The sequence below is a fragment of the Salvelinus fontinalis genome, chromosome 33, assembly GCF_029448725.1.
Source record: "Salvelinus fontinalis isolate EN_2023a chromosome 33, ASM2944872v1, whole genome shotgun sequence".
Taxonomy (NCBI): domain Eukaryota; kingdom Metazoa; phylum Chordata; class Actinopteri; order Salmoniformes; family Salmonidae; genus Salvelinus; species Salvelinus fontinalis.
Genome location: NC_074697.1, coordinates 50,928,455 through 50,945,908, shown reverse-complemented (window position 1 = coordinate 50,945,908; position 17,454 = coordinate 50,928,455). Strand labels below are relative to the sequence as shown.

Below are 17,454 nucleotides of genomic sequence, written 5' to 3'. Positions count from 1 at the left end.
GAAAAATGAAATTACATCATAAATATTCCCTTACCTTTGATGATCTTCATCAGAATGCACTCCCAGGAATCCTAGTTCCACAATAAATAGTTGTTTTGTTCGATAATGTCCATTACTTATGTCTAAGTAGCTACTTTTGCTAGCACGTTTAGTGCACATGTCCAAGTGCTCGCGCAGATGCAGGCGAACTCGGACGAAAACTTCAAAAAGTTATATTACAGGTCGAATAAACAGGTCAAACTAAGTAGAGAATCAATCTTCAGGATGTTGTTATCATAACTATCCAATAACGTGACAACCGGAGAATTCCTTTGTGTCTCTAGAAGTAATGGAAAGCAAGACGATATCATTTGGAATGCGCATGACCAGGAACTGGCATTCTGCCAGACCAATGACTGAAACACCTCCCATCCGGCTCAACATCACAGTAGAGGCTTCATTCCACGTTCTACAGACTGTTGACATCTAGTGGAAGGCGTAGGAAGTGCAGACAGATCAATTTCTTACAGGGAATTGAATAGGTGATGAGTTGAACATCGACCAGCCTCAGAATTCTCACTTCCTGTTTTGATTTTTTCTCAGGTTTTTGCCTGCCATATGAGTTCTGTTGTACTCACAGACATCATTCAAACAGTTTTAGAAACTTCAGATGACTCCTTGCTGTCCACAGTCCACCTGGCCATGCTGCTGCTCCAGATTCAACTGTTCTGCCTGCGGCTATGGATCCCTGACCTGTTCACCGGACGTGCTACCTGTCCCAGACCTGCTGTTTTCAACTCTCTAAAGACAGCAGGAGCAGTAGAGACACTCTTAATGATCGGCTATGAAAAGCCAACTGACATTTACTCCTGAGGTGCTGACTTGCTGCACCCTCGACAACTACTGTGATTATTATTATTTGACCATGCTGGTCATTTATGAACTTTTGAACATCATGGCCATGTTCTGTTATAATCTCCACCCGGCACAGCCGGTGATCGGTGATGCACAAATCGGTGATGGACGTTCACAAATTAATACCATACAAAACGTAACATATGATCACACTAAATGGGGTGTCTTGGATTTACAAACACAATAATAAGAAATGCTCTGAGACCAGGTTGGCATGGTGTAACTCCAACTGGGGTGGGCGGAGGCAATTTGATCAAATGAGCTACATTGATATTCCTGTGGAAAATAGTGTTGGCTAAAGGACTGTACTACTTCATGAATTGCCTAACATCATATGCACCTTTTTCTTACAGTTGTTGTAATTGCCCAGCCAGGATAAACACCAATATCTAGATGATACTGGGGTTGGATCTTGTTAGTTTACTAATATTTAATTTAGTTAGGGGAGTTGAGGGCAGCTAATCTGTAGTAACTTTATCTAACTGTGCAAAAAGTGATCGTTATGGTTCAGGCACTGAGAGGACAACTAAAATTGAGTACCCCTATATTGAAGGTCCTTCGACACACAACTGCTTTCTCCGACAGCATTCTCGGCAATGGCGGATTACGATAACTACGATGACCGGGATCGGGCTTACGGTAGTTTTGGTGGAGGCAGAGGGTAAGAAAATACCTGGAAGAATAGAATGAATCAGTATTAACGTATGGTGATGCGAGAAAACGCACTGATGCCTTAGGTTACGCGGGGGCTTGTTCGAAATTCTTCTGAAAGATAGGCCTGGGTTCAGAACTCGGGCCAGACAGTGTCAGTGTGGTTAGCATCTCGCGGCCGCTTTGATGAATGGGAAGCCGGTATTGAGGGCGGGGAAAACTCGTGGATTGACCATAAGCTAGCTACTTCCAGATGTGCGTGTGAGATTTTCCATTGCAGAATGTTATCGACTTATTCATGTCGGTTTGACAATACATATTATGACATGGTTATGATTGCAAGTCACTCTATCTTCACAGACTGCCAGCATGGCACTTGGCGCCAGCATCTCATGGGCTGCATGTTGTGCTAGCAAGTCAGGGACTGCGTCGAATGGCCAACTCGGGTAATAACAGCTCGAGATGTCAACACGCACCATTCCCCGACATCATTATCAGTACATGGCATGTTTAGCAACTAGTTACCAAGTAATCATTATTCAATGCACAAGCCTTTTGATGCCTTGTTATAGTGGTAACGTTAGCTAGACAGCTAGCTAGACTAGCTTGTTCTAATTGCATGAAAATTTATGCGGAGGACTAGCTAGCTAGTATGCTAACTCTGCTAGCTAGTCTAGTTTGGCCCAGTGCACCCTGCATCCATTACTAGCTAGTTTGATGAGCGCACACATGGCAGTTAGCTAGTTAGGTCTTTATGATTTGCAGAACGTTAGCTAACGTTAACTATAGTAGCAATGATTGCCGATTTGCGCTTTGCTCGGGTAGTTAGATAGGTTTGCAATGCATTTAACTAACGTAACGTGGGCTAACTCGAGCATTGCCATTGACGCCAGACAATCAATACCAGGAAAATGTAAACAGTACGTGCTAACGACGTTGCGGCGATACTGGACTTATTTCTGAAACTCAGTCCTAGCTAGGTAGCCAGCTAGCCAGAACTTCAAAATAGCCTAATCAACGAAAACACTATACATTTAACAAGCTAGCTAACGGTATAACTACAGTTAAATGTGCTCTCTTGGATGGGATCAAGGTAACTATGATCATATCGAAAATCAGGGAGTTATGTCTTCCACCCCTTGTCCGTGACTGTCGTAACATGAATTGTTGTAATCATATTCTGCTTTGCTTTATTCACACAGGAAGGGAGTTGGAGCCCCTGATCATGAAATACCTAAACTAGTCCTGTATCTATTGGGCTGTCTGTCATACATTAATTTGACACCACGGCCAAATAACTACACATTATCACCTTGTCTTATCAAATGCTATGTAAGATCACAACAGTCAACTTGGTTATTTTACAATTGCTCTCCTTGCTAAGTGTGGGAAAAGATGTATGCATGCATGCCCAACCTCCCTTTCTTAGAAGACACGTTTCAGTTGCATGCATTGTTGTGCAACTGAATAGATGTCCCCTTTCCCTGGTTGGTGGCTGTACCTCTTGATTCTGCCAGGTCGCCCAGTTTGCTTGACACCCGAGGAATGCTGCAGGCATGCAGGACCCAATCTGCATTTCTCTCGGCACTGTCAGATTGGAGTGCTGTTGCCAGCAAGGGGACAGGTTCCTTGCAGTTTTGGCAAAGCCCCGTAACTCCGCATGAGGAGCATACATTTTTTGCATTTAAATCATTTTAGCCGACACTCTTATATCCAGTGCATTTATTGAAGTTCAGTAGGGAAAATCAATTACATAGCACAGTCATTACAAGTAAACCCTTCTTCGAAATGGCTATTATCAGTGCACGTGAACTTCTGCTGTTCATTGAGAAAAATGACACACATGGCAGCTCTGTAGTATTGTTTACCAGTACTTAGCCCAACAGGGCTGCCGTCTTTTTCTGTGTGCTGCTGACACTATTGGCATTGAAATAGAAAAAAAACAGATTCTTTTTCTGTGTCAAGTCTTTCTCCAGTTTCCAGAGAGCCTAGTCCTATTTCCTGTATTGTATGTGCCACATTATGTGTTTTCCTATGGGATATGAGCTGTAGATCTTTGATATTTTGATTGGAAATGGATCTGTCCAAGTGCCTTATCAAAGGCTTAGAAAGTCAGCTGAAAGGGATGACTGCACTACCTATTTGCCAGTTTTTCCTGGGACGTTAGGTTTTGCTTGTGACTCCGTTCATGTCCCTAATCTCCTGCTCAAGTCATTCTTGACCATTTAAAAACTCGGGGTCCTGTACGGGGAGTGGCTGTCTGTTGTAGTCTGTTCTCTCACGGAGGTGTTCGTTTCTGGTAGACCCAGAGGTGGCAGTGGACCTGGTGGACCTCGCAAGCAGAAGGATCTACCCACAGAGCCCCCATACACAGCGTACGTGGGCAACCTGCCCTTCAACACAGTGCAAGGAGACATAGACGCCATTTTCAAAGACCTCAACGTCAGGAGCGTTCGACTAGTTAGAGACAAAGAAACGGACAAATTTAAAGGTGAGCAAGCATCCATTGTCTTAGCATAACCTCAAACGTCACAAGCGAATGGAGACAGAGTTTTGTTATTTTTCTCATTTCAGGTTTTTGTTATGTGGAGTTTGATGACTTGGAATCCCTTAAAGAAGCTTTGACATATGATGGTGCTGTGAGTACCCACAATTCGTTTTCTCAGGTCCTCACTTGTATCTGGCTCATGAATGTAAAACAAAGGGATACTGTGGTTCAGTGTCAAAATTCTGAAAACAAACAGCTGTATGTTGCTCAGTCTTTTTTTTTAAACTAATTTTATAATTTTTTTGCTGTGGCACATACTATTTAACTTAACACAGGTCCTTAAACTGAGACTCGGCGTTATGACGTGACCATGAGCAACAACGTGAACCAAATCTATTGTAGAGTGACACTGATGCAAGGGGCTGCATTTGTGAGCATTCACACAGAGCATCTGCGCATGTGCATAAGAGTCCGCTTCACTCTCATACAACGTGATGGCTGCGTGACAACTGCGGAGGAGATTAGCTTCGGGTATTGTCCTCTTTGTTGTTTTGGAAATCTGCCCGATCCTGTTTATTCTTGCATCACCTTTTTAAATAGTCCTTTAAAAAGGTACGATCTGCTTTGTTTGGAAAATCGAAGTATTGTGATATGGGCATCGTGACAAAGATATATAAATCTTTTTTTTTTGCTTTAAAACAAATAAAACTGTCCCCAACATTGATATAAACTTATTTTGTTTTGCACCTTCCATAAAATCGATTGCAGTCCAAAGTGATTGAATGTGTAGTGAGAACCGACTGTCATTTTTTTTATAAAAGGGACAATTGAATACGATGACACGTCCAACCAACAGTGATATATTTGTAGGCCATAAACACTGTTGGAAGCGTTATCAGAGAAGCGGACCACATTGTTTCATTTCTTCCTAGTGCTGACTTTTGCCCCCAATCTCCAGCTCCTTGGAGACCGGTCACTCAGGGTTGACATAGCAGAGGGTCGGAAACAAGAGAGGGGCGCCGGAGGATTCGGCTTCCGGGGGAACGACAGAGGAGGTACTCGCTTGTGCTCACTGGAATGCTAACTTGTTTGTTTCTCTTACTACTACTGCTTAGCATATTTCTCATTACAACTAGAAAGAAATGTCAATGATTTTACATCAACCGATTCAGTTAATTTTACATTCTCTAATGAGTCGCGGTATTGATTTGTGGATTGTCTTAATTGTAAATACTAATATGAAGTAGCAATACCTCTTGGCCTAGATTTGCACAATTACGCGTCTTTAACATTGACCCGAGACTGTCATCTTTCGCCATCATACTCAAATCAAGGCCGTCTTAAAATCTTTAAATCATCAAGAGCTTTGCTGTTCTGTTCGACTTTGCTACCATCGAAGCATACAGTGCATTCCACTTATAAGAATAACAGAATAATCAGTCATTTGTTGTGTGGTCATAAAATTGTGACCAAGATGCTTGTACTTTTATAGATCACCAGATGATGTAATCCTCTATAATCACAGTATCAGTCCTTTATAAGAGGAGTGCATTGCACAAGTACCACTACCAACTGTTGCCTCTGTGGCCTTTTTCTTGTTTTATTTCACTACATACTGGGATTTCAGAATACCTGGCACATTTCATAACGTATCCATTCCACATCTCACTCCCTTCTCTCCTGCTTCCTTTTCTGTAGTAAATGGTGCTACAAACGTTTGAGCAGCTAAGCCAAATCGGTTCTACTTTGTCTCTACTTTCCCAACCAAATACTTCAACTAGCTGTCTCTAGAAGTAGTACTACTAACCTAGGCCATTGGCTAACCAGCAAGTGGGTTCCTCAGCCCGAAGCACCACTCACCCTTGTTGTTAAAACTGAGCCCTGTCCCCTGCAGGCCGAGGGGGCTCTCGTGGAGGTGGTCCCAGGGGAGGTTCCAGAGACGACTACGAAGGAGGTGGGATGAGCGTTCTGCCGACTTAGCCGGTCCCCAACCGGGTCATTAGAGCGGACCCAGTTTGAACCCGCTGTAATTTAAGATCCAAGCAGTGCAGTGTAGTTGGTAGTGAGCACCAAGCTAAAGAAGCAAACCAATTGTTACATATTGTTTTTTGCTGCGTGAATCAAATCAATTTTATTTGTAACAGGCGCCGAATACAACAGGTGTAGACTTACAGTGAAATGCTTACTGTTAAGTAAAAATAGATGGGTAAAAAATAAATTTAAAATAAATTAAAGAGCAGCAGTAAGGGGGTACCAGTAAAGAATCAATGTGCGGGGGCCCAGGTTAGTCGAGGTAATTTGTACATGTTGGTAGAGTTATTAAAGTGACTGCATAGATAATAACAGAGTAGCAGCAGTGTAAAAGAGAGGGGGGACAATGCAAATAGTCTGGGTAGCTGTTTTGATTAGCTGTTCAGGAGTCATATGGCTTGGGGGTAGAAGACTTTTAGACTTGGCGCTTGCCATGCAGTAGCAGAGAGAACAGTCTGATTAGGGTGGCTGGAGTCTTTGACAATGTTTAGGGCCTTCATCTGACACTGCCTGGTATAGAGGTCCTGGTACCCTCTGTAGTGCCTTGCGGTTGGAGGCTGAGCCATTGCCATACCAGGCAGTGACGCAACCAGTCAGGATGCTCTCGATGGTGCAGCTGTAGAATATTTTGAGGATCTGAGGACCCATGCCAAATCTTTTTAGTCTAAACACCTCTAAATCTGCTGCTACTCTGTATTTCTATGGGGGATAGGAATTCCCCCATAGGAATTCTAATGGGTTCTCCTAGAGATTTTTACTTTACGATTTGCACAGGTTTTTTTCTGTCCCTTGGTGCATTTTGTTTGTGATCCCTCTGTCATCACTCATACAGGAGGTTCACCTCACTCATTCGTCACCTTACAGGGCTGCTCCAGATGCTGGGAAATAACAGAGATTTAATTTAGTCAGATCTGCAGCGTTGAGAATGTTACTGAAAGGAATGTGGTGTTTAGAGCTGACAAGATGTCTTATCTTTATTCCTCATGAGAGAATCGTGTCTGGTCTACACAATACTTTATCTGAACGTTTTAATACATTGCAATCCTGAATGAGCCCAAGACCGTCTAACCTGTCTTTTCCTCTCTGCATCTCCTCGTGTAGGCTACAGGGGAGATGACGACTTCGGGCGGGGTCGAGGAGGCAGCCGCGGCGGTGACAGAAGGGGAGGCGGTGGAGGAGCAGGCATGGGGGGACGCTTCAGGGACGGCGGACCACCGCCACCGCGCGCCGGAGCGGAAGACTTCCGAGAACCCTCTGACGGTGTCACAATCTCTCTTATCTCATATAAAACACTAGACCAGAGGTACTCCCAATTAAAGTGTGGAGGTCCGAAGTAATGCTGGTTTTGTTTTCTCCACCGTAGTTGGTTAATTGATCTATAGATTTGACTGATTGGTCAGACACTCCACTGGTGTCACACGCCTGAACTAGTCCCGGATTAGAGGAGAATAATGAGACTCAGCAGTACTTCTGGAATCGAGGTCCGCATTTGAGAAAAATAACTCTAGGCAATGTTTAGTCGTGGAAGAACAGATCAGTTTAGCTGGATTTCTGATGGCTTTGTGTATTGTTACAGTACAGCTTTTGTAAAGCTAATGGGAAGGTGTCTATATTGACCCCTCCTTAAATACACTGAAAAACCCCAAACCCAGTGGGCCACCTTGTTGACATAACATTTGACTTGACCAGTTAATCATGTTTGTCTTTTTTCTTTTCTTTTTTGCTTTCCGCAGAGGAGAGGGCACAGAGACCACGGCTTCAGCTGAAGCCACGCACGGTGGCTGCCCCTCTGAACCAAGTCGCCAACCCAAACTCTGCCATATTTGGCGGAGCCAAGCCCAGGGAGGAGGTAATTCCCAAAGACAAACCTTAAGAGATTTGATTGGGCCTGAGAGCCTGGGAGGGCAGGGACGGTGTAGAAAAATGAAACGATGCCAATGGGATGCGTTAACGCCCTCTGTTCGTATCCCTGTCTGTTGGAGATGACGAACTGAACAAAACCCTCTTGAGTTCAGTTTAGTATTTAATTGCGACAGAATAAAAACAAGACGAGAAACACACACACTCTTGGAAAAAATAGTACAACGCACCTGCGCACCCAAGACCCAAAGAGCAGCTTGTGAATGCATGTTCGACTGTTACCATGGTTTTTATGTACACCTCTGCTACCCTGTGATTCGTGCCTGCTTTGTATGTAGTTCTGTTGGGAGAAGGTCCATTCATGTCGATTGCGGTTAAAGATGAACACAATTGAGCTGCAAAGTAACTCAACGTTTCAAAGGTTATTTAGTAGTGTAATTAACTACTATATTCGACCCTCTGTGTTGAAATTGAAGTGTCTCTCGACCCTAACTCTGAAGTGGGTAGGCATTGATGCCTACTAGAATTCTGCCCCCCGTTTACAAAATCAACATGACATGAATTGTTAGAATAGAACGGTTTGCTCTGGTGGTTTGGTTCATGGCAGTTGTGGCTGAGCTTCTGTAGGGGGTCATGAAGGTTTTGTTACCTCCGTTGGTCAACACAATACCTTCGTTGTCTTAAGAGAATATGCTCCCCTCCCACAGACGCCAACAAGAAAGCTTGGTCAGAAATGTGCGGCTTTTGTTTCGGTGTAAGCCCCTACGACTTCCAAATGTAAATTGCCGTTACGTTAAAACACATTGTTCAGCCGTATGGTCAGTGTTCAGTTTGGGAACAGTGCAAAAAAAAAGTAAAACCATTTTCATTAGTGGAGCTTTTAAGGTCATTGTATCTGCTTAACTATCCAGTTGTAGTGTAGAAGTTCTTTTAAACTATTTTATAATTTCTCCAATTTAAATTATTTGACATTTCCTCTGGCATTGAACCTGTCTAACCATAATGTTTGTTTGTTTCCCATTCTCAAAGCTTGAAAAAGAGGCAGAAAAGGAATAGATATATCCACGTGGCTGCATTATTCTGGAAGTCTACTCTGGATCTACTGGCTTTGTTTACCAAAAATCTTTCAAAGACTTCTCCCAAAGAAAGCTCGCTGGGGAGTCAGGCGCTGGGTTCCTCTTTCTGCTCTCTAACACAAAGCAGGCCTTCATCTAATTGGTAAAAGATCAGTTGGACCCAAGGCTGCTGTGAGGGGCAGGGGCCAGGCCTATGTCAACCTGACCCGTACCCCACACACACATCAAAAGGAACTCTGGACAGTGGCTTCAGTTTGGTTCTGTTGCCTTTGGGTAAGGACTTTACTGTGTAATTTTCTCTTACCTTTCCCAAGGCATCCTTTGTGTTCACCAAATGATTTGCAGTTTTAGACATACAGCAGTCGAAAGGGCTGTTCCTTTGGTGTCTTTCATCCATTTTCCTCCTAAATTTCTGCTCTATTTGTGAAATGATTATCATTTCAGCTTCAAATTTCCACTGTCTTAAATATTAAATGATAACATTGCCAAGAGAACTGAATCCTTATTGTTGTCTCTGTGTAATTCTGGAACCTGATTTTGAAAGATTTTTGATCTTAGTCTGTTCAATCCAGGCAAAATGGCTTCCTGCAATAATGGAGCGATGCCGAAAGTGTTTGTTTCGAGGAGCGGCTGAAGCGCTCGCTAGATTAAATCAGAAACGTGGGTTATTGCAACGGTCTTTGTCTGACAACTTTCTACTTCCACAGCTTGATAGATATGTGCATTTTATCAACAACAAAAATGTTTCACCTAAACACTGCAAAATGTACAACTTTAACATAGGAAACTTAACTGAAGAAAAAAAAAAGGACAAAAAATCAGCTGCTCTCATTTGTCCCATGGAGACTGGCTAAATCTAGTCTGCCTACCAGTAGATGGTGTAGGATGCTTTTGAGAATTTGTTGCGCTACCATTTTTATTTACATTTTACTGGTTATGGAATTTAGTAAGTGATACCTTGTTCTTACTGTACTATAGAAAGATCTGCTGTTTTTATTCATTTTTTTTGTTCATTTTCCTACACTGTTTATGGCAATAAAATGTATAATCTTACAAATTGATTATGAATGTGTTTTAAGTGGGATGGGTGAATGAGTCAAGACAATGAAGTAGTTCTCTGAGAACACATGAACCAATGTGAACATGGAATAAAAACATTTCAATTTAATGTTTAACGGGGCAGACATTGTTTTGAAAAAGAACACTGTAAGGAACATGCATACCTACATATCCAGGTTCAGGCCATTAAGTTATTGTTTATTATTTGCTAAAAGTTCTGTTCGCAAGTGTCTCTCTGCATACATCAGAAACAACTAGGTCTCTCATCCCCAGGCATCGCATGCAGAGAGCCTAGTTCCTCATCCTCGACACTACCCCGTGCGTATTCATTATGACAACTGTTTTAAAAACGAAACGAAGCAAAATGATTGTTTCTATTGGACACATTTTAGGTGGGTGCTGTATTGTTTGCTTCCGTATAAGAAACGTTTTGCAACAGAATTGGTGTAATGAATATGCCCCTGAGCAAGAACTTTCGCTTTTAATTTGATTGAAGCACCCAATATTAGTTTTGAATTGGCTGTTTGTTTTGCAGAGGTTAGATGGGGCTGAATATATATATATATACACAGGTTTTTGGTATTATCATTTTCATTAAAATAATAGCATTTTCTGTTACTGTTTACATGATATACAAGTATATACAGTTGAAGTTGGAAGTTTACATACACTTAGGTTGGAGTCATTAAAACTCATTTTCCAACCACCACAAATTTCTTGTTGACAAACTATAGTTTTGGCAAGTCAGTTAGGACAAAGTTATTTTTCCAACAATTGTTTACAGACATTTCACTTATAGATCACTGTATCACAATTCCAGTGGGTCAGTGTCCATACACTAAGTTGACTGTGTCTTTAAACAGCTTGGGAAATTCCCGAAAATGATGTCATGGCTTTAGAAGCTTCTGATAGGCTAATTGACATTTGAGTCAATTGGAGGTGTACCTTTGGGGGTATTTCAAGGTCTACCTTCAAACTCAGTGTCTCTTTGCTTGACATGGGAAAATTGAAAGAAATCAGCAAAGACCTCAGAAAAATTATTGTAGACCTCCACAAGTCTAGTTCATCCTTGGAAGCAATTTCCAAACGCCTGAAGGTACCACGTTCATCTGTACAAACAATAGTACGCAAGTATAAACACTAGGGGACCACGCAGCCGCCATACCGCTCAGGAAGGAGATGTGTTCTGTCTCCTAGAGATGGACGTACTTTGGTGCGAAAAGTGCGAATCAATCCCAGAACAACAGCAAAGGACCTTGTGAAGATGCTTGAGGAAACAGGTACAAAAGTATCTTTATCCACAGTAAAACGAGTCCTATATTGACATAACCTGAAAGGCCGCTCAGGCCACTGCTCAAAAACCGCCATAAAAAAAGCCAGACTGGTTTGCAACTGCACATGGGGGCAAAGATCAAACTTTTTGGAGATATGTCCTCTGGTCGGATGAAACAAAAATAGAACTGTTTGGCCATAATGACCATCGTTATGTTTGGAGGAAAAAGGGGGAGGCTTGCAAGCCGAAGAACACCATCCCAACTGTGAAGCAGGGGGGTGGCAGCATGTTGTGGGGGGTGCTTTGCTGCAGGATGGACTGGTGCACTTCACAAAATAGATGGCATTATGAGGATGGAAAATTTGGTGGATATATTGAAGCAACATCTCAAGACATCAGTCAGGAAGTTAAAGCTTGGTCGCAAATGGGTCTTCCAAATGGACAATGACCCCAAGCATACTTCCAAAGTTGTGGCAAAATGGCTTAAGGACAACAAAGTCAAGGTATTGGAGTGGCCATCACAAAACCCTGACCTCAATCCTATAGAACATTTGTGGGCACAACTGAAAAAGCGTGTTCGACCAAGGAGGCCTACAAACCTGACTCAGTTACACCAGCTCTGTCAGGAGGAATGGGCCAAAATTCACCCAACTTATTGTGAGAAGCTTGTGGAAGGCTACCCAAAACATTTGACCCAAGTTAAACAATTTAAAGTCAATGGTACCAAATACTATTTGAGTGTATGTAAACTTCGGACCCACTGGGAATGTGATGAAAGAAATAAAAGCTGAAATAAATCATTCTCTCTACTATTATTCTGACATTTCACATTCTTAAAATAAAGTAGCGATCCTAACTGACCTAGGACAGGGAAGTTTTATTAGGATTAAATGTCAGGAACTGTGAAAAACTGAGTTTAAATGTATTTGGCTAAGGTGTATGTAAACTTCCGACTTCAACTGTATATTTTTCCCCCCTGAAAGAAGTACCATTATCAAACTTTCCAGCATTAACATTAATTTTACATTTAGTCCTTTGGGGAACAATCTTGTAAAACTAAAAGTTCAAAGTATTAGGCCATTGTGTTGACCACATTTGTCAATAAATCTTCACTAAACACATGTTGGTGTGTCAAGTACAGCATATTTCATTGTCTGCTGACTCTGTCCAATAACCCACATGGCTTATCATGCATAATGTCATTGTGTTCGTGATAATGTCTGAATGACGTCTATCCTTAGATTTTCATGTTAAAATGTAATATATTCTGTCTGACCGAAAGAGGATCCCATGGATGTCCAGAAGGTAGTATCAAAATTAAACTTCTCTTGCAATATTTTTTTTTATTCCTGTCTACAATGTTCTGTAAAATGCATCCCTAATGTTTTTTAGTGTAAAATATTTCAGAAATTAGCCTGAGTGCCAGTATGTATGTGCATAGCACAGCAATGGCGTTGGCATTGGCAAGAGCACAAACAAATCTGGGACCATGTTAGATGGAAATGTCTGACATTGATATTTTGCATGAGAAGTCATTTGTAATGTTCTGCTAGTTTCAACCCTTTGAATAAACCTATGGTGAATATAGGCCTACCCCATGTGAAACGCTCACCAACTACACACTTCTATGCATAATACCAGGGCCACATAAATAGGCTAACGTTGTGGAATGTTGCAGATACATATGTCATGAATCGATCTGCCACGATGTTTGTTGTACATGCTGTATTTCCATCTGAACGCAGCACCACGTCGTGTCCTACTGAACGCAACGCGTTATTCATCTGGACAACTACAAAAATGGTATGGTGAACAGACTGGAATTGAAAATGTCATAAAAGGCAGATCCCACACTACATTTCCAATGAGATGTTTGGGAATGTACTACAACCTCTGGGTAAACCCCACAACAGTGTGTTTGAATACAAGTGCAAGGAGGTATATAGCCTACAGGTGCAGTGATCAACTTGCAGGTCCTTTGGTAATCAAAGTAGGCAGGTACACATACAGTTGATGAAGTACCTGAGAGAGACTGCTGTGTAGCGGACAGCGGATGTAGCGTGGAGTCCTGTGTTAGAGAGAAAGTGTGTTCGGCTCCTTTGGCTGTCACTTTGATCAGGCAGGCATGGATACCGAGATGGACCCAGCCAGAGGTAAGAAAGACCATCTGACCCCATATCACTATTTTAACCTGATGGTTTTGGTGCATGGTTTCCTGTAACTAGAGTAAATAATCCTGGATATAGCACTTTCAATAGAAATTCTCTATTTAGCAGTCTTTTTTTTAGTCCAGGACTAGGGTTGATCTGGGCTAGGGAAGCCAACTCATGTTTAGACAATATACACCTTATGAGTGATTAACATAGACCATATAGGAACTATACTGGTTGTTTTCCAATTATCTGCAAATTGCATACAGTTGACATTCATTTTAGTAACTAATTGAAGAGGTTGCACATCTGGTGCACCACAATCATCTTGGTGCTATGGAATCGGTATCAATTCATTCCCAAAATACTTGATTCTGAATCAAAGACATATCAGCTGCGGCGAGACGTTTCTGCCAGACTTCTGAAAACCCCACGTTTCCCGTTCTTAATTACAATCTAGTTTACAAGTCGGTGTTTCAAAGTACACGTTGAGTAAATCCAGTCCCTTCTTTCAGAAAATGTGCCTAATGTTTCATACCAGGAAGCAATCACTGTAATTTACTTTTTGATTGAACATGTTTGTCTTACCTGTTCCAGCTCCTTTCCTGGCTGAGCTCCCCAGCCAGCCAGTGGTCATTCTCACCGTGACATCCCTGATGTCTCTTACGATTGCAATTGCCTTGTGTCTTTGCTGCAAAAGAAAAAAATGGTAAGTACAACAACTAAAAGTTTTGCTCTTACTGGGTCAGTTCAGTGAACATGTAGGGACCCTTTTCCCCTTTGGTGGCAGGTCATTTGGTGCAAAATTAGAATATATTGATGGCGCAGTAAACATCCGTGAAAATCATTGTCACCTCTTCTATTTGTTATAGACACAATAAATTAAGAGAATAAAATCTTTGATCCACAAATGGGGTAAGTGTATTGGTGGTAGTAGGTATTCTGTAGCCTTGTGGTCCAGTCTGTTGGTGCTTTAGCCAACGCCTCTGTGTTTGCATGCCAAATGTATGGCAGGACAAACATAGATGCAATAGAAAAGTTGGCTACAGAGCACATGCACTATGGACCAGGCTAGGTATTCTATTCTGCACTAAAAGGAAAGCCTGATACATTTGTTTAAAATATGTATCCATAAATATGTATTGTTGTCATGGAGAGGTGCCACTGGTAGTCGAGTCTGTTTCCTTGAATACTCATCCTACTGTATTTGGTGTTGTGCTCTCATCAGTGTTGGGATTAGATGGATGGCATTACTGTATTACAAACAAAACCAGATTTGCTGTTGCTTTTTCAGCAACAATGAAAGAACAGGTTCTGTAGTGCCATCCAGTGTGGGTAAGATAAATGTTTAATGTTTATCTACTACTTCTGATGGTGTCATAATACAGGTACCAGGTGGCTGCTAATACTGATAGATACTAATCTCTGTAACTGGTGAGCAAGGGTTCTAACCCACACTCTTCTTCTCACAGTGTCTGGACTTTGTGGAATCACCAATGCACAGCCCTCACCCAAACTAATATTCACTTTATTTGACTCAAGAAGAATCTACTTTTCTGTCCCCATTTATTTTACACCCCGATTATGTCAAATATTTTAGGAACTGATCTGTTCTCTGTTAAATAGCAGTGGCTTTCGAATGCCTATCAAATGCATGTGTTTGTCTATTCCAGGGGGTTTCCGTCAACGACGGATGATGAAGGGAGGTCAAGCTTACCTTCTTCAAAGGTGTTCCTCTACTATTGAAAATGCCGGGCCTATATTCAGGGCTGATGAATGGGTCGTTTTTATTCCATTTCAAAACACAATGCCTGGAATGTTTTCCCATTTCTTATCAACAGACATGGATAGAGGCATACAGTTGAAGTCGGAAGTTTACATACACTTAGGTTGGAGTCATTAAAACTCGCTTTTCAACCACTCCACAAATTCCTTGTTAACAAACTATAGTTTTGGAAAGTCGGTTAGGACATCTACTTTGTGCACTTCTAAATCACTGTATCACAATTCCAGTGGGTCAGAAGTTTACATACGCGGAAGGCTCCCCAAAACGTTTGACCCAAGTTAAACAATTTAAAGGCAATGCTACCAAATACTAAATAAGTGTATGTAAACTTCTGACCCACTGGGAATGTGATGGATGAAATAAAAGATTCTCTCTACTATTATTCTGACATTTCATATTCTTAAAATGAAGTGGTGATCCTAACTGACCGAAGACAGGTAATTTTTACTAGGATTAAATGTCAGGAATTGTGAAAAACTGAGTTTAAATGTATTTGGCTAAGGGGTATGTAAACTTCCGACTTCAACTGTATATGCGACTTTACCATGTGTTCACCCAACCCCAATCTGTCAGGATCCAGGTAAATCATGGAAATGTCAGCACTAATCAGATTTTCACTTTGACTGTGGTCAATGACTGTGTACGTGGAGGGTTTTACCAGTTGGTTCAGGAGGTTTTCAATGAATGTGATGTCTTAAATTAACACTTAACCAATATACAAATGGATGAGAGTTTTGTATTACTTTGAATTCAGTGTACTCAAACTTGACACAAAACACCTTTTGTTTTCACGCTATAAGAAACATGACTAAACTGTGCCATGGTTTTTGAGTTTTTCTTTATTTTCTACACATTTTCTTTTACTCCATTAGAAGTTTTGCTTTTTAATTATCCCACGTAGTTGCTATGGGTAGCGAAGGCTGGGGTAACTAGTAACCGTACATTTTAGGGCAGCATACGCAACATTACTCACGGTTGCATCACCTGATCTACTGAGATACCTTATTTATTCCTTTTTTTGCAGTGTTTCCGTAATATTCATGGCAGTAATGAAGCAATTTAACAGTGACACCTTAATAAATATGGGAAACAAGGGTCTAAACAATAGACAAGCATCTTAGAAACCATTTTTTATTTTTATTTTACTTCATTGTTTACACCAACTCAGAATTCCTGACACAAAAGCGAGCCAAATAGAGGATGTGAAAGAGGGTGAGTGCTTGCAGCCAAATTATGTTCGGTACATTGACATCCTCTGTTATAGTTGGCTATGATGACTTATACACAAATCGGTTTATCCCCCTTTGCAGATGGAGAAAAGTCACCACCAACTCTCCAACTGTGGTGAGGTAGGAGATCAAGGGGTAAACTGTCCAGTCCACATATATACGTTCAGGCTTAGAAACAATGCATACAGTGCCTTCAGAAAGTATTCACACCCCTTGACTTTTTCCTCCACATTTTGTTCTGTTTACAGAATTCATTTAAAACTGATTAAGTTGAGATGGTTTGTCACTGGCGACACACAATACCACAATGTCAAAGTGGAATTATGTTACTCAAATTTTACAAATTAATAAAAATGAAAAGCTGAAATGTCTGGAGTGAATAAGTATTCAACCTCTTTGTTATGGCAAGCCTAAATAAGTTCAGGAGTAAAAATGTACTTAACAAGTTACAAAAGGTTGCATGGACTCACTCTGTGTGCAATAGTGTTTAACATGATTTTTGAATGACTACCTCATCTCAATACCCCACATACAATTATCTGTAACGTCCCTCAGTCGAGCAGGGAAAGGCAACAACAGTATTGGTAGATGGGTAAAACATTTAAAAAGCAGACATTGAATATCCCCTTGAGCACGAAGCTATTAATTATACACCCAGTCACTACAAAGATACAGGCGTCCTTCCTAACTCAGTTGCCGGAGAGGAAGGAAACCACTCAGGGGTTTCACCATGAGGCCAATGGTGACTTTAAAACAGTTACAAAGTTTAATGGCTGTGATAGGAGAAACACTGAGGATGGATCAACAACATTGTAGTTACTCCAAAATACTAACCTACTTGACAGTGAAAAGAAGGAAGCCTGTACAGAATACAAAATATTCCAAATCAATCAATTATATTTATTTATAATGCCCTTTTTATACGAGAAGATGTCACAAAGTGCTTATACAGAAACC

At 41.3% G+C, this 17,454-nt stretch overlaps 1 protein-coding gene across 3 annotated transcripts; it reads left to right on the top strand.

Annotated features, from left to right (window-relative positions):
- The first annotated feature begins 1,425 nt into the window (after positions 1-1,425).
- Positions 1,426-10,168, top strand: LOC129832498 (eukaryotic translation initiation factor 4H-like). 3 transcript variants are annotated; one of them, XM_055896616.1, is made up of 8 exons: positions 1,426-1,555; positions 3,849-4,036; positions 4,120-4,184; positions 4,992-5,088; positions 5,928-5,987; positions 7,166-7,324; positions 7,798-7,913; positions 8,954-10,168. In XM_055896616.1, exons 1-8 carry the CDS (start codon positions 1,491-1,493, stop codon positions 8,978-8,980), a joined length of 777 nt encoding a protein of 258 aa, XP_055752591.1. In that variant the 5' UTR covers positions 1,426-1,490; the 3' UTR covers positions 8,981-10,168. The 3 variants fall into 3 exon arrangements, with proteins under 3 accessions (XP_055752591.1, XP_055752592.1, XP_055752593.1); XM_055896617.1 differs by having other exon boundaries at positions 1,428-1,555; positions 3,855-4,036; XM_055896618.1 differs by lacking the exon at positions 5,928-5,987 and having other exon boundaries at positions 1,428-1,555.
- Positions 10,169-17,454: the final 7,286 nt, after the last annotated feature.